The 17,619-nt window shown below is 42.8% G+C and overlaps 3 protein-coding genes across 3 annotated transcripts in view; 1 reads left to right on the top strand and 2 right to left on the bottom strand.

Moving 5' to 3' along the window:
- The first annotated feature begins 2,327 nt into the window (after positions 1-2,327).
- The window catches only part of LOC111961251 (E3 ubiquitin-protein ligase UHRF2), a 254,746-nt gene continuing 239,454 nt past the window's right edge, over positions 2,328-17,619 (top strand). The window contains exon 1 of the mRNA XM_070440572.1: positions 2,328-2,524. The gene's annotated coding sequence lies outside the window, so the exon portion shown is untranslated. The remainder of the gene's footprint in view (positions 2,525-17,619) is intronic.
- LOC111961066 (relaxin-3-like) lies at positions 8,393-13,763 on the bottom strand. The gene is made up of 2 exons (XM_023983190.1): positions 13,367-13,763; positions 8,393-9,318 (listed from the first exon to the last, which is right to left on the bottom strand). Exons 1-2 carry the CDS (start codon positions 13,542-13,544, stop codon positions 8,936-8,938), a joined length of 561 nt encoding a protein of 186 aa, XP_023838958.1. The 5' UTR covers positions 13,545-13,763; the 3' UTR covers positions 8,393-8,935.
- Positions 14,371-17,619, bottom strand: part of plgrkt (plasminogen receptor, C-terminal lysine transmembrane protein) — a 28,348-nt gene continuing 25,099 nt past the window's right edge. Inside the window, exons 4-5 of the mRNA XM_023983384.2 lie at positions 15,705-15,814; positions 14,371-14,979 (exon numbers count right to left, since the gene is read on the bottom strand). Coding sequence (XP_023839152.1) covers positions 14,852-14,979; positions 15,705-15,814 — 238 coding nt within the window. The 3' untranslated portion in view covers positions 14,371-14,851. The remainder of the gene's footprint in view (positions 14,980-15,704; positions 15,815-17,619) is intronic.

The following is a 17,619-nucleotide window of genomic DNA, read 5'->3' as shown; positions in this document are numbered from 1 at the left end:
CAAGGCTATTACGGTTACAGAAGTCATCAAAAGAGAGCGCCTGGGGAATAGGAGTGGAGCCAGGTACTGCAGGGCCTGGATTCACCTCTACATCACCAGAGGAACAGAGGAGGAGTAGGATAAGGGTACGGCTAAAAGCTATGAGAATGGTCGCCTAGAGCACTAGAGCAGAGGTAAAAGGAGGTTTCTGGGGGCGATAAAATAGTTTAAAGGAATAATGTACAGACAAAGGTATGGTAGGATGTGAATACAGTGGAGTAAACCTAGTATTGAGTGATGATGAGAGAGATATTGTCTCTAGAAACATCATTGAAACCAGGTGATGTCATCGCATATGTGGTGGTGGAACTGAGAGGTTGGATATGGTATAGAGAGCAGGGCTAGAATCTCTACAGTGAAATAACCAATAAACACTAACCAGAACAGCAATGGACAAGGCATATTTACATTAAGGAGAGGCAGCTAATCGAGTGATCAATAAGGGTCCAGTGAGTAGAGGGTGGTTGGGGTCGTGGCGATCCAGACAGCTGGCCGGGTATATGGCTATCGGTAGCAGCATAGTGGAGGTCTGTTTGTAGATACCTCGTGCGTTTCTGTCGGTAGTTAGTGGGTTCCGTGTAGTGGGGTTCCGTGTGGTAGAGGGGATCAATCCAAATTGGCAAAATAGATATAGTGACCCAAGGAAAAAATAAAATAAAATAATAATATAATAATAATAATAGTTGTCCAATATACTTGTTCAAATAGCAGCCGATAAGACAGCTAACGATTAGCGGGCCTCAGATGAGCGTTCAGGTAACGTCGGGACGGAGGTCCAGTTGGATAAATCCCTCGGGCAGATAACGTCGGCAGTCAGTCGCGGCAGTCAGTCGTGAAGGCCCGTGGGGTTCCGTATCTGCAGCAGCAACAAAAGAAACGGGTCCGGATGGTGATGGAACTCCTCAGCTGGCTAGCTCCAGAATGATTAGAGTTTGCTCCGGGGTCGACGTAAGCCAATAGTCACACGGTTTGCAGCTAGCTAGCTGCGAAATCAAGGTACAAGTGTCCAGAGCCTGCGGCTGGAATCCGGGGAAACTGAGAGAAAAAGAGTCCCGGAATGCTCCGGTCCGAGTCGCGTTGCACAAAAGTGCCGGTAGATTATCGAGCTAAAGGAATAGCTGATGACCACTAAACGTGGGCAGCTGAACACCAACGCTAGCCAGCAAATCGGCTAATTTCGGGCAGCTACAGATTAGCTTCTGGCTAGCTATCGGAGTAGCTTCTGGTTAGCTTTCAGGCTAGCTTCTGATTAGCCCCTGGCTAGCTTCCACGATGGATTTTCAGATTGAGGTAAATAATACTTTTTGTAATTGGTGAAGCGGGTTGCAGGAAAGCTTTGCAGGAAAGCTTTTGTAGTTGAGTTCGTGGATAATAAAATAGATAAAAGATATGCGAAGAAAGGTGTAAATATATTATATACAGGACACGAACAATACGGAACAGAAAAAGACGTCTGAACTGCTAAGCCACCTTGGACGAGATGAGTTAGATCACATATGTCAGAGTCAAGGCCCGCGGGCCACATCCGGCCCGCGAGAAGGTTTTTTACGGCCCCTGGGATGATCTTGATTTATTATTAGAACCGGCCCGCAGACCGCAGCAAGCCGGCAGCCCGCAGATCTTTTACACGCACCAATACTACATTCCCACAATGCAACGGTGACGCACCGAGCAGTAGGCTGCTTCATTTCAATATTTATTGGCACAGCAGTCGTCAGCATCACAGTAAAATTAACTTTCAGATACCCATCAAAAATGTGCAAAACGGAAGGTGGACACTGAAACCGGGGTTTCAAACAAGGTGGGAGTCGGGGTATATGTTCACGGAGGTAGCTGGAAAACCTGTGTGTCTTCTGTGTGGAGAAAGTGTGGCGGTACTGAAAGAGATAATCTGAGACGACATTATGAAACGAAACACGCGGACAAAAACAAGAATATGGACATGGAACAAAGGCTACAAAAAGGCCAGTTTTATTTTGGCAGAAGAGATCGCTAAATCAGCCCGGCCATTTACGGAGGGGGATTTCATCAAAAACTGCATGATTAAAGTTTGTGACGAAGTTTGCCCAGAAAAAAGGCAACTCTTTTTAAATGTGAGTCTGAGCAGAAACACCATTGCCGAGAGAGTAGACCAGTTGTTCCATCAATCTAAAAGAGCAGCTTGTGAAAAAGGGAAAAGATTTCATTGCATATTCCTTGGCTGTGGATGAGAGCACCGACATTCTGACATTGCCCAGTTGTCAATTTTCATCCGCGGAGTGGACTCCAGCCTAAGCGTGACAGAGGAGTTTTTGGCTTTACGTCCTATGCATGGCACAACTACGGGGCATGATTTGTATGAAGAGGTGTCAAGATGTGTAAATGAGATGGAGCTGCCTTGGAAAAACTCGTGGGTTTGACAACCGACGGAGCACCGCGATGTGTGGACACAGGAGCGGACTGGTGGCGAAGATACGGGAAAAGATGCAAGAGGAAAACGCGACAGGTGAGCTGACAGCTTATCATTGTATCATACACCAGGAAGCGTTGTGCGGTAAAGCCTTGAAAATGGAGCATGTAATGAGCATCATCACGCGCACAGTTAACTTTATCAGAGCCAAAGGTTTGAATCACCGCCAGTTCAAGGCATTTCTGACGGAGTTAGAAACGGAGCATGGTGATTTGCCTTATCACACAGAGGTGCGATGGCTAAGCCAGGGAAAGGTGCTTCAAAGATGTTTCGAGCTTCGTGAGGAGATTTGTCTGTTCTTGGACAGCAAAGGGAAAGACACAACACAACTCCGAGACGAAATGTTTCTGTGTGAAATGGCTTTTCTGTGTGACATTACGAGTCATCTGAATGCAATGAACTTGCAGCTGCAGGGTCGGGATCATGTTCATCTCTGATATGTACAGTACAGTGAAGGCATTTAAAACCAAACTGACTCTGTGGGAGACGCAGATGCGGAAAGAAAATTTGAGCCACTTTCCCAGCTGCCAGACCATGAAAGAGAAGCTCTCTACCAGTGCGTTCCCGAGCGCACAGTTGGCTGATAAAATAGGTATGCTTGCCGCTGACTTTCGACGCCGATTTGCTGACTTTGAAGCACAAAAAAGCAGGTTGGAACTGCTCGGTAACCCATTTGCTGTTGACGTGGAAAGCTCACCACCAAACCTCCAAATGGAGTTGATTGACCTCCAATGCAATGATGCACTGAGGGCAAAATATGCGGCAGTGGGTGCTGCGGAGTTCGCCCGTTTCCTCCCCGACACAATGCCCCAGCTGCGCATCCAGGCTGCTCAACGTTGTCTATGTTTGGCAGCACATACCTGTGTGAACAACTGTTTTCTTTGATGAACCTGAACAAAACATCACACAGAAGCGACTTACTGCTGAACACCTCCCTCAATTCTGAGGATTTCCTCAGCTCAGAGCCTTACCCGAACATTGATGAACTTGTGGAAAAGATGGGACACCACCAAGTATCACCCTCAACCTCAAACAAGTGAACATTACTGTGCAATCACATATTTAGAGTTTTACTCAGTTCAAGTTTAAAAGTTAAAGTTTAATATTTGTTTATATAGACTTATTTTTTATTTTTTTTCACTGTATTATTGACTATATGTTTGTTTTACTCCATGTGTAACTATGTGTTGTTGTATGTGTCGAACTGCTTTGCTTTATCTTGGCCAGGTCGCAATTGTAAATGAGAACGTGTTCTCAATTTGCCTACCTGGTTAAATAAAGGTTAAATAAAAATAAATAAATAAAAAAAAGTTTAGGAGCCAGAGATCGCTGATCTGCTGAGGGAGTCCTGCTCTGTGTCTATGACAATGTCATCCTGTCCTTTGTTTTGTTATGTTATACTGTATGTGTTGTTAAGTTCATGTGACACTGAAACTGACACAGGAAATGGAGCAGAGACCTTCAACCATGCCCCTGGTAATACTGTTGAGCGTTCGAATGAGGAAAACATTCAACAACAGCCACATGTGTTAAGAGAACATGGTTGTTCCAATCTGAAAACTGGACAAACTGTTAAATACAAGGACAGAGAAAGTGGTACTCCACATACAGCAACCGTCATTGGACGAGCAGGGAAAGCAAAAGGAAAACACCAGAACTGGTACAACTTGCAGTACTCTGAACCAGCTACACTTTCTGGTACAACAGGGTCAGCTGACCTGCCACTTGTAGATAATATCAGAATTGAACCAATDGAAAATCGAGAAAAACAGAATGACATTCAAAATGATGATGTACTTGAAACAAAGGACGTGTCATTTGACTCAGCTAAGCTAGATGAGCTCAGTAATTGGAGGAAAAATTGAGTGTTTGAGGAAGTCAAAGACATTGGCCAAAARTGCGTCTCAACAAGGTGGGTGTGTACCCTTAAAGAATCCTTAACTGAAATAGTGCCCAAAGCACGTCTAGTGGCTAGAGGTTTTGAGGAGCTGGCTGCTAAACAACTCCCAAAAGACTCACCGACATGCGCCTCAGAGTCACTCAGATTGCTGATGTCAGTGATCTGCCAGAAAAAATGGAAACTTAATTCCATAGACATCAGATCTGCATTTTTGCAGGAAACAGAAATGTCAAGGGACATTCACATCCGACCTCCGCCTGAAGCTGAAAGCGAAGGAACACTGTGGAAACTAAAAAAGTGTGTATGGACTGGCAGATGCATCACTCTACTGGTACAACAAAGTCAAGGCAACAATGCTGAATACAGGTGGAAAAATGTCACAAGTGGATCCTGCAGTCTTCTATTGGCTTGATCAAGACTGCAATGTGACTGGAGAACTTGCCTGTCATGTTGATGACTTTATCTGGGGTGGCTCACAGACCTTTGCTTCAACTGTGATTCCAAACCTCAAAGCTGTTTTCTAGGTTGGCCGTGAGGAGCATGATAATTTTTGTTATGTTGGCATAGAGTTTATTACAGTTGATGGAAAAATACTGATGCTTCGCTAGGGAACCTTACAGATGGAGGCACACAAGGTGGACATCTAATCGTGTTAATGGGTGAAGGAGGAAGATTCTCACCTATCTGTTGGCAGTCAAAAAGGATCAGAAGGGTTGTCCGAAGCACACTTGCTGGAGAAACACTTGCTCTTGCGGATGGAATTGACAATGCGATCTTTCTTGCAACTCTGTTCTCAGAGCTTACCACTGGTGAGACAAAACAGCACTTTCTACCTGTAGTTTGTGTCACTGACAACTACTCATTAGTTGATGCTGTGAAGTGACTAAAAAAGGAGCATCCAGTCTTGTGCTCCTACAGGCTCTCAGTAATGGAAAGTGGCAGCTTGAGTAATACAAATAAAAACTGTCACACAACCCATTTGTAATGGGGATCTTGAATAATACTTGGACATTTAATTATGTTGTTGATGTTTTATTTGTCTTTAAAGAAAACGGGGAGATTGTTAAGTTCATGTTTTAAGTATCCCTATATTCCTGTTATTACGGGGCTATCACTTAGTCAAGAGTGCGCATGCGCAGGGAGTCTAGTCGTCGATGGACCTAGCCTTGAGTGTAATGGCTACCTTGTAGTGTGTTCATATCCTATAGTAAACTTTGTTAAACTGGAACCTTGTCATTTCGAGTTAACATGTGTCACCCAATTCTGCCTAGTAGGCTAGGTCTACTGTTTAGCTTATACCTACTATGTTACATTTTTGAACCATTTATTTAAGAGGACTTTTTTGTGTCATCCTCAATGATTTTAAATGCATTATCCACTTGTGTGCTTGTATTCCGTTTTAAATGGTCAACTCTATCTATTTACCCCTCAGATCCAGAACATGATGACAGAGTGCTGGAATGGTGACCCAGGTCTGCGGCCCACCTTCAAGAAGTTAGCCCAGAGTGTGGACACGTTCCGGGACAGTAAAGAGGGCTGAGGAACCTTTCCTGGCCCAGCCCACATGATCACCTTGTCCAGTAAGAAACGCTCATTTTCATTTTCCATTGTAAAACGTTTCGCTACGGCGTTCCCTAATCAATACAACCCTGGCGACGCCTTAACTCTCAAAGACTACGACAATGAAGTCACTTGAGCCAACAGTCTTCTGGAGCAGATAGGAGGAGCAAACGGGGAGGATTACCAATGGCATTCTGGGAGAAATCACAAAAAGACAATATTGAAGTCTGTCTTTGTGTGCGAACCTACCCCTTTTTTCCACTGATTTGGGGGAAGGAAAATGACCACATGCTGTTACTTTGCTGTCGTCTTTTCTCCATTCTGGGATGTTTTCACTGTGGTTATTATGACTTATTTTGGGCTCTGGCCTCAGACTCCAGCACAGGCAGAACACACTCCGCTGTTGTATATGTTGATGCTAATGGCAGCACAGAAACACGTCAAGGATAGCAATACGGAAGACGTACATTTAGTAAAGACGCTAAGACTGTTCCATCTGCCTCCCTCCTCAACTCAAGTGGATTATGTCAAACCACTTTTCTCTTTGTCATCCCTATTGTGTTAATGTGCCGTCATCTCACCTGCTGACCTCCATTGGAATATGAATGTACACTTCTGCCGGATCAGTAGTACGTATAAGAAAATGGACGAGACTGTTTTGTCTGTCAGTTTGTTTGTCTGTCCTTTCATTTTAGGTTGTTGTTATGGCAGCCGTGCGGACTGTCATAGACGATGCCACGTCAATGTCAAAACTTCGAAGGTTAAAGTGTTTTGAGTGAACATATTTGTTGTTTTTCTTTCTTCTTTTTTTAAGCGATAATCTATGATCGTGGCGAGGAAAGGTTTTTTAACATGTATTTATTTAATTGTTTTTATACAAGCCAGTATTTACCTGTTTGCGAGTTGAACGTAAGTGTGCTGGTGTTACATTTGAGTTATAATGCGTAGGCTAAATTGATTGTAAAATATCAGCTATTTTATATTAAAGGGTATGTTATTGCAAAACTGGTCAGAAATTGATTTTGTTGCTTTAGTGGCATGTTTTATTTATTTGTGTGAGACAAAAGTTCAACTGCCATTTTATTTGGTTGTATTCATCCTCTTGAGTGGAAAGTTGGTGACAGGGGCTCTCATCTCCATCCACACCGTCAGCCCTCAAAAAAGGTTACATACACACACGTGCACACCAGACCTGGGTTCAAATACATGTGTATTTGAGTATCTGTTATTTCAATTACTTTTTTTTAAATGTATTTGAGTATTTTCAAAATACACAGAACAAAACGAATACTTATTCAAAAGTTTCCTGAAACACTATTTGAACCCCTTTTCAAATATATTTGCACCAAACACTTTGCTGCTCCATGTCCAACGAGCTTTTAGAAACTGTTTTTGTAACATGTAAATGTAATATGGCATCTTGTCCCTCTATCATGAGACACCAATGTAAAGTATGGGCTGCATATTGCGATTTAATAAGTCAAATGAGACCTTGAATAGCTTCGATTTCAAACGAAACTTAAGTACATTCACAACTATTTTCAAATGCACACCAAATAATCCAAATATTTATTTGAAAACACTGTCTTTCAAATTCTTCCAATGATATGTATTTTAAGGAATTGTAAATACATGCAAATCTTTCCAAATAGTATTTCTTTTTTAAATACATTCCAATATTCAACTACTTGTTCTTTCAAATTACGATGCTCTAAATACTTGTTTTGAAATGTATTGAAGAGTAACTGCACACATGGACACACACACACACTCCACAGAGAAACTTGTATCTATTTAAGGCGCTGACTGGTGACTTAAACCATTGTCAAATACTCAGGTATAGTAGGATTACAGTCAGGAATGGTCTCCCACGGAGAAAACTGTGATTTGTTGTGATTGCTTTGAGGCTAAATGGGGTAGGATCCTCATAAACCAGTGAGTCCCTGTTAAAACTAGCTGTGTGAAATCCCTCTCAGGTATACCTTGGTAGTGGTGGTGATGGTAAGTGTAACTAATGTTCTGTGGAAGTATGGTAGTCATTGCAATAACCGTTATTGTGTCTGGTGGATCCTCCTGTCGTCAGGGCCACCAGCTAACTGTTACCGTTTCCATGGTAAACCAGGAGAGTGGTGAGAGAAAAAAAAAGCTAATAAGGGAAACTAAGAGCTTATTACCTGACTTGTTGCCATGGCGTCAGCTACAGTAAACATTGAGTAAATGGCCAACAATAATGTGGTTTTACCCCAGGTAGAATGCAGACAATAAATAATTTAGTTTGGATGAACCTAATAAATAACTGTGTTCTTTCATAGCTAGCACATTTTTTGCTTTTTCATTAAAGTGGATGAGACATTTCGACGTGGACAAGATGTGATTTCCAAAATAGACTTTATATTGATATTCAATGAGTTTTACATTTACATACACTTAACATATATTCACAGTATTTCAATGGGGTGTTCTTGGGTGTAAAGGGGGATGCATTTTTCAAGTCATTCAAACAATTGTATTTCTCAGGGAAGTGCATAGGTGCTCTTTGCTTCAGTAATTCATTTAATGATGAAACAACACATTTAATTGCAAACTATTTGCCTGACACATTATACAGAAAAGCGTACAAAGCCATTTGAACAGCTAGCCCAGCATTTCCCAAACCTGGTCCTCTGGATCCTAAGGGGTGCACGTTTTGCCCTAACACTACACAGCTGATTTAAATGATCAAAGCTGGATGATTAGTTGATGATTTGAATTAGCTGTGTTGTGCAAGGGCAAAACCCAAACGTGCACTCCTTGGGGTCCCGAGGACCGCGTTTGGGAAATCCGGAGCCAGCCTGTGTTGAAATTTCCCCCATCAACAACCTAATCGAACACTGAAAAGAAAACGGCTACCTGTCACCCACACTCCAATAACACAGAGAGGAGGTGTTCCGATAAACCCAAGCTAGGGCAGCTCTACCTCCACCATCCTGTCGCCCACTGCCCCAGTCTCAGCACAGACGCCCAATGTCATACTTAGTGCAGCCCTGGTTGCAGCACATGCCAGCTACGCCCAAGGAAAAGTTCCTCTTTCGCTTGTTGCGGCGTTGCCACTTGGTGCTTGGGCTCCTGACCAACTCTCTGGCTCCCACCACTCCTCCCAACACCAATGCATGATTCTGGAGCTCTTCACTGGGGTCGAGGTTGGCCGCGGACCCCCTATGGTCCCCCACTCCACCCAGGAGTGAGAGGAGTTCAGCCAGGGGGGTGGGGGATGAGGAGGAGAGCTGGAGAGGGTGGTCTGCTACTGCGGCCTGGTCCAGACCATGAGGCCAGTTGAGTGTGCTGTCCTCGCCCTCTCTGACATCACTATGGGAGCTGGCATGGAAGAGATCTGAGCATAGGGGGGGGGGGGGACAGTCAGTAGGGGTGAGTACACCTTGCATTAACATTTTGGTTGTCATCCATCCGATCAAGATGAGCCGATAACTATCTGATCAAGTATTGTTGCTTCTACACATGGTTTTAAAATGTCTCCTATCTGCCGACTGCATCTGCATTGTGAGCAGATTCCCTGGTCCCTCCCTGCACGCAAACTAATCCAACCTGCCTTGGACCTTCCCTTATGACACAAGCTGTGTAAAAGCTGTGTAAATCAACAGAAAAAAAGCAATCTTTTATACTCAATAGTTATACTCTCATCATTACGGCCTACTTTTGTTAACCAACAATTTAATACCGGGCTTAATACTGTCCCGATAGCCTCATCAGCTCATGCTATTTGTTTTATTCCAAATTATTTGTAAATGCAGAAGTGGCCTCGCTCATGCTTACAGAAAGTTATGCGCCTTTACGAATCAGTTTGGACATCTTCTGCACTTTATTGCTAGCTATTAGTCTGGAAAATGCTCAAAGATTCACAGAATACAATAGAACAGAATTCAATAAAGATTTTGTTAGCCTATACTAGACCTAAACAGTTCTACCAAAGGAACAGAAATGTAACATGCTGGGAGAATGACTGTGTCCAAATAATTGATAATGATAATGTGATAATACCGAAACGGAGTCACTTTCACTCATCGAGGGTTGATTATAGGCCTACTACAAACGTGTTGGGGATGATGTGACGGACTATGATGGAGTCGCAGCAGAAGAGCGCAGTGTATGGCAAGGTACATTACATGACCAAAAGTATGTGGACACCTGCTCATCGGACATCCCAAAATCATGGGCATTAATATGGAGTTAACCCCCCCCCTTTACTGCGATAACAGCCTCCACTATTCTGGGAAGGCTTTCCACTCGATGTTGGAACATTACTGCGGGGATTGCTTCTATTCGGCCACAAGAACATTAGTGAGGTCAGGCACTGATGTTGGGCGATTAGGCCTGGCTCGCAGTCGGTGTTCCAATTCATCCCAAAGGTGTTCAATGGGGTTGAGGTCAGGGCTCTGTGCAGGTCAGTCAACTTCTTCCACAACGGTCTCGACAAACCATTTCTGTATGGACCTCGCTTTGTGCATGGGGGCATTGTCATGCTGAAACAGGAAAGGGCCTTCCCCAAACTGTTGCCACACAATTGGAAGCACAGAATCATCTAGACTGTCATCATATGCTGTAGCATTAAGATTTCCCTTCACTGGAACTAAAGGGCCTAGCCCGAACCATGAAAAACAGCCCCAGGCCATTATTCCTCCTCCACCAAACTTTACAGTTGGCACTATGCATTCGGGCAGGTATCGTTTTCCTGGCATCCACCAAACCCAGATTCGTCCATCGGACTGCCAGATGATGAAGCGTGATTCATCAATCCAGGGTCGCATTTCCACTGCTCCAGAGTCCAATAGTGGCGAGCTTCACACCACTCCAGCCGACGCCCCTGGGCGATCTTAGGCTTGTGTGCGGCTGCTCAGCCATGGCAAGCCATTTCATGATGCTCCCAGCTAACATTTATTGTACTGACCTTGCTTGGAAAGGCAGTTTGGAAATTGATAGTGAGTGTTGCAACCAAGGAAAGACAATTTTTACGCACTTCAGCGGTCCTGTTCTGTGAGCTTGTGTGGCCTACCACTTCACGGCTGAGCCACTGTTGCTCCTAGACATTTCTACTTTATGATAACAGCACTTATATGACCGGGGCAGCTCTAACACCTGTCAGCAACGGGTGTGGCTGAAATAGCCAAATCCACTAATTTGAAGGGGTGTCCACATATTTTTGTATATATTGTAGGCCTAATTTTCCACCTGTAGGCTACCTTTAGAGCCAGAGTGGATTTTTATACAATTTCTATAGACAAGCCACTGTATTAAATACTGGCCAAACACGTGTAGTGTTTAGTCCCATGTTTCATGAGCTGAAATAAAAGATCAAAGATTTTCCATAAGCACAAAATGATTATTTCTCTCAAATTTTCCACACAAATTTGTTTACATCCCTGTTAGTGAGCATTTCTCCTTTGCCAAGATAATCCATCCAACTGACAGGTGTGGCATATCAAGAAGCTGATTAAACTGCATGATCATTACACAGGTGCACCTTGTGCTGGGGTCAATAAAAGGCCACACAAAATGCCACAGATGTCTCAAGTTTTGAGGGAGTGTGCAATTGGCATGCTGACTGCAGGAATGTCCACCAGAGCTGTTGCCAAATCATTTTATGTTAATTTCTCTACCATAAGCCGTTGGAGGCCAACGTCGTTTTAGAGAATTTGGCAGTACATCCATCCGGCCTCACAACCACCAGACCATGTGTAACCACGCCAGCCCAGGACATCCATATCTGTCTTCTTCACCGGAGACCAGCCACCCGGACAGCTGATGAAACTGAGGAGTATTTCTGTCTGTAATAAAGCCCTTTTGTGTGGGGAAAAACTCATTCTGATTGGCTGGGTCTTGCTCCATGGTGGGTGGGCCTATGATCTCCCAGACCCAGCCATGTCTGCGCCCCTGCCCAGTCATGTGAAATACATAGATTAGGGCCTAATGAATTTATTTCAATTGACTGATTTCCTTAAATAAAATCGTTATTTGTTGCGTTTATATTTTCGTTCAGTATAAATACCACTGTATTATTTTCATATAATAGCAACATGAATTAGGGCTCTGTTCAATCTGTAACGATGAAGCGTTATCCCGTTCCCACTCCTGCTATTACAGTCATTGACCTTTAAGATGTTTTCAATTATTTGATGTTGCGCTGGCATTGGACATGTGAACCCTTTTTCATGTATTCGGGACGATATCTTCGTAAATATCTTTATTTCTATACGTGTTATCTAATTTCGATTGGACTATGGCATCCGACCACAGTACCAGAAGGCACTTGGTTTCTATTGAAGACCATGATCTTAATTCTGGAGGATTTGTAGAGGTAACCTATCGTTGTCCATACTTACTACCTCGACTGGCCGGTGTGATGTATTTTATGAGGGCGGGACAACCGTGAAATTGGCCAAATTTATAGGCTATGCTTTTGTTATCACAATTTGTTTACACTTCAAGAATATCCTTACAAGACGCGTCTTGGCTGCCTCCGGTGGTGGTCAGAAAGATCTCATCAAAATCAGTTAACAATAAATATTTTGATTGTCTATAGGCCTGCCTGTCGACAAATGTGGGCACAATCAGAATGTGAACAAGAGACGTATTTTAGAACCAGGTATAAACGAGGCTAGAGAGACACATTTAAAAAAAAAAAAGATCTACACTTTAATGCATAGACTAATGTGAATACCGGTACACAAACTCTAAAAGTGAATACATACAATGACAGTGAAAATCCCATAAAATGCTGGGTTATTTTTTTTAAATTCCAACATGTTCCACCGTGTCAAGACACCCTAACAATTCATTTCAGTAAAAATCAGAGGTTCACTGTTACTGCACGGATAACTATGACGGTCAGAAACCGTGCTAATAATTGAAAGCTCTCTGAACAACTTTTACATAGGAAATTACAAAATAATGTTGGGTCGCTTAGGTTGATTGCGTTTCAATTAGTATACTTCTCGGTAATCAGTCCAACAGGGTACCATATTTTTTACAGAGGAAAAAGCAGCGCTCCCTATTTTCTAATTCTCCAACCAATACACTGTCGGTGGTTCTGAAGTAGGCTACCACTATCAAGCTGAAACGTCTCTCCGTCGTTCTCTGGGACAGAATTGACCAAATGTACCAAAATCTTGATTGAATAGATGCGCTTTTCTTTCAAAACCTAGACTGCAACTTTGGATTTTTAGACCATAGCTTGTATCTTTTAAAATCGAAAATAAGACTTTGTAGATCTACCAAAACGATTTAATGCGGTGCCCAAGTCACATGAGATTTACACAATTAATAGGCTATAACAACGTCGTACTGCGGAGAAAAGTACAAGTTTGACCAGTTCAACATTATCGACAAGTGTTTGCATTAAGGACCGCAATGATGTAGCTACTTACCCAAGTTTCCATCTAAGGACCGTTTCCAACGGGACCCGCCGCACGTGAAGATAACGGCTCTTATAAACTCTCTGCCGCACAGTTTCATCCCATTGTCTCTCAATAGGCTTTGAGTGCTTGTACACATTAACAAAGTACCAACACACACAAGGATGACAAAAGAAAGCTTTGGTAGCATTTTCAGTTTAGAGCTGGTTTCCTTGTGAGAGAGATTAACTAAAGGTACCCTATAGTGTGTGGTCCTGGTGTTCTGAGCTTCTTGAGATGCTGTTCTGTGAGTCCAAGTTCTCTTGTCAATGTAGACTTCAATAGGATATCATTAGGTACCTCTCACTATCCCGTGATGCTTCTTGTGGTCTGTTTGCTACTGGTCCATCTTTTATAGTCACTAACCCCACACCATTACCATCCTGGGTGTGAGTCATATTACTCTACACTCCATCTACCTCCTCCTGATAACAACCCCCAACAATTCCACACAGGCATGCAAGAGTGGCTCTGGAAGATGTTTAGGGGTGGGGGTGCTTACATTTTTTGGTACTCTCATACAGGATAGTAAAGTCCTAGTGCACTACTTTTGTGAGAAAAATATATAAATATTTCCCCCCCAATTTTTTTTGTACAACTTGAAATTCTGATTCATCAGGGTTAGCCGCATGTGCATGCTCTCTCTCTTACACACAAAGCATGTGTAGAAAAGGATTCCAGACACACTTTAGATACATAATAATGAATGAATTCATGTTTTTTTATTCTGGGTATAAATTCTTTCATGTAGCAGAATTACAGTGAAATGTCACTGTTCAGATTTGGAAACAGCTCAGAGCTATACACTCGAAACAGCTTCCAATCAAATCTTCATCTGCAATAAACAATCTGTTTGTAAATGATGACCGGTACTGTGATAGCAGAAAATTAAGAATTTCTGTGGAAATTGATGAATATGATTTTCTTCTATTCCAGAAAGTAAACTTTGTCATGAGAAATATCCACATGGTCCTGCGTACAGACAATCATATTTTATTAGTAGTTTCATCAGCAGCCAACTTTTCTTTTACACAACGTTTACAAACTTTTGACAGTAGTGCAGGGCTGAGTAGTGACTGCTTACCATCAATCTTAGGCATTTGAAGTCCATTTTAATGTGGGCTTAAATATATATCTGAACACCATTGGTGTAGATCATTCTAAAACAAGGCAGATTTTGATCACAACAGTCATTCCTAGTTCAGCACAATAAGTGTCCTATGTGCATGGCTGGCTGTATAATTTCGCATTCATGTGCTATTGGAATGATCGGAAATGCTAAAATATCTAACTAGGTACTTGCTACCCAAGTTTCCGATCATTTCTATAGCATGTGAACACAGCTTAACTTTGTGGTGAAGACCTGATGAACGTTGATCTTGGGGACCGAGGAGCATCACTTCTAGAGGTGGAGATCAGAGGGGTGTGACACTGGACAACACACCCACCATGACAGCGTCATTTCTCAAAGAGGGACCCGAGGGCGGTCTTGGCTCTTCTTGCCTTCTCAATGCTCTCGAAGTTGGGCACACCGTGTGGAAGGTCCAATCGGTCGTGTTCTGAGATCATGATGCTCTCCGCCTCTCCTGGGGACCCACACAGACAGGAAGTGACATCAATCAAATAGCAAAGGAAACAAGCAAGCAAAGAAGAAGACTTTATTGTCCATTTTCTTTTCAGATCACAGAAATTAGTTTATTGCTTTCATCCAAGATACTGATATTTAACTGTGGTGGTCTGCTGTGGGTATTGTTGAAATCACATCTACCCTATACTGTAGTAACTGACTACAGCAAGAATTTGGTTTACCCACATTTAAATTTATCTGAGGGAGGATATGCCTTGGAAGGTTTCTGGTTGGCTGAAAGAAAATCAAACCCAAGTATTTTTGTGAAGCGGTGACGCTTTCGGAAGTGACTATAAAAGCAGCCCATTTTCCCCTGAGAGGTAGCCAATTATTGGAGATTGGTCAGGGTATCCAAATGGCTTTCTCCATACCTAATGAGCATGGAACCCAATGTCCCAGAATGTTTGACAGAGAAGTCGCACAAATCAAAGCAAGATCTGTCTTTTTCTTCTTGAGGTGGTTTTTGATCCTGAAATTGGGTGATTGACAACCCTGTCCCGTTCTAAACTTGGTGAAATCACTAACAGATGTGAGTGTGAGCTAAAATACCCTTTTCACATTACCGAGCTGCATTGACCTGGTTACGCATCCATGGTGAAAGGACAATGAAAATAAAATATCTGAGTGTGCAAAATATGCTTTGGGTCAGCTGCCTGTGCACATGGTAGAGAGAGCAGTACTTACCCCTCATTCGGTAGATTAGCGTTCCATACGCCATGTCCATCTGATAGGCCAGGACAAAACTGAGAGGCACGACAGGGGCAAAGAGAACAGGCTTCTTCTTCTTAATGGCACTGCAAGAGTGGGAGATGGTGGAACATTAGACAGTCACAGAGAGAAACTAACAATTAAAAGGGAACTGCACCCGCCGGGCTACATTTTTTGACTTGCTCCTCAAGAAATGCTGGCAGGCCATGACAGAAGCCAAACGTGAGTTGGCTTAGGGGTGTGGTTTGATGTGGATGTGTCCTTTCCACCACCAACACACACCCATCTGTCAGAACCTTGCCCACAGCTGTTTCCCCCCCACTCAATCAAAACAAATATACCTCCTGCGGGTTGAGTTCAATAACTACAAGCAGATGTATGGTGAGATGCCGGAGGAAACTTTGAATAGGTCAGTAGCCTACAGAGTAATACGAGAAGAATGCAATTGCTGAACTTATCTAGATATTCTAAACTGTGTTTTTTGATAACTTTCAAATGTAACAGGTTCATGTAGAATATACAACCCATTTACATAATACCATAGAAGCAGTGTCATGCTAATATAACAATGTGCACCTTTTATTGTCGTTCCCAGCCGGTACAGACACTGTGCCTATTTGCATTTTGTCTGGTGGTAATGGGGCTACCTTGGCAAACATATCAGTGGTCATACCTTCCTGGGTGGAGTCCCATATACAACAGGAGTTCCATGATCCTGGTGCAGAATACACAGGGTTTCTCCCTCCCCATTTTGACTGATACCATTCAATTCAATAAAGACAATACAAGTAAAAGTTGTGTCTAGTAAAATGTTTATGCCGAGTGCCAGGTCTCTCTCCATTCAGAGACATCAGTATCAAGTCAGTCTGGACTTCATCACATCATCTTGCAAGTCTCCATACATGTTTCTGTTTACAGACACACAGTCACTGTTCTATTACCAATGGCAGTTAGGGAGCGGTCGAAATTTACACAATTGTTACCCGGAGGAAAATGGGGGAGGGTTTAGTAGAATGTTTTATTTAGTCCAGGGGAAGGTAATTTAATTTGTAATAGATTAAATGTCATATTGCTCAGTGTTTGAGAATTAGTTGCTTATTATATCACGATGTGAGCCCGATGCTACCCCTCATCCCTAATTCTCTACTGGGCACGCAATATCAAGTGCGCCTAGTGTGATCTTAATCAAATGACTCATAGCCTGTACAATAGGCAATAGGCCTAGGCTATACGAAGAGAATGCTTGGAGAAGCAAATGGCAAAGTTATATTTCTAAGATAATGTACTTCCTTCCCGAGTTTTTGCGCTGCTGGGATGGTGTATATAAAACAAGGCTACACTGCATTACACACTGCAATGGACAGGCTATCCCAATCATAAGCCCTGTCCTGCCCTGCTCTTGCTGATGTAAACCCTTTTGTGCTGCCTAACCAATGGCTGTGCTGTGTACGGTGGCACTTCAGCTGGCAAGTCAAACGTGTCTTCTGAAAAAAAAATGTATTTGTCCCAGAAATGCAATATCTGTGCCTGCGGACTAGGCCTACTGATATCCTGTTCAGTTTGAGAGGGCGAAAATGAGGAGGACCGGAGGTAAGCTTGCTACTGCTATAATTGATTTGAATAAAAACAATGTTTCGTTGCCCATAATGAAGCTATTTATCAGTTACTGACCTCACAATAAGCAATAGTCGAGTAATTTACATTACTATGGAGCGGTAGCCGCGAAGCCGGACAGCGCATGTGTGCTGAAAGTAGGCTAATTCGAGGAAGGCCTTAGTTTAAACAGTCTTCATTATAATTTGACTTTAGGCTACTAACGAGGGATGTGTTGGAGACTATTTCTTTCTATTCATGAAATAAGAGGTACGACTACCTGTTTGACAGACACAAT

This window comes from Salvelinus sp. IW2-2015, linkage group LG4q.1:29, assembly GCF_002910315.2.
Source record: "Salvelinus sp. IW2-2015 linkage group LG4q.1:29, ASM291031v2, whole genome shotgun sequence".
NCBI classification, from domain to species: Eukaryota; Metazoa; Chordata; class Actinopteri; order Salmoniformes; family Salmonidae; genus Salvelinus; species Salvelinus sp. IW2-2015.
The sequence above is the reverse complement of the archived record's forward strand: the minus strand, read 5'-3'. Positions and strand labels throughout refer to the sequence as shown.

Coding starts and splice junctions, on each gene's coding strand:
- LOC111961066 (XM_023983190.1), bottom strand. CDS start 13,544: ATGCTACCAAAGCTTTCTTTTGTCATCCTTGTGTGTGTTGGTACTTTG. Junction 9,319..13,366: donor GTCCTTAGATGGAAACTTGG/GTAAGTAGCTAC, acceptor CCCTATGCTCAG/ATCTCTTCCATGCCAGCTCC.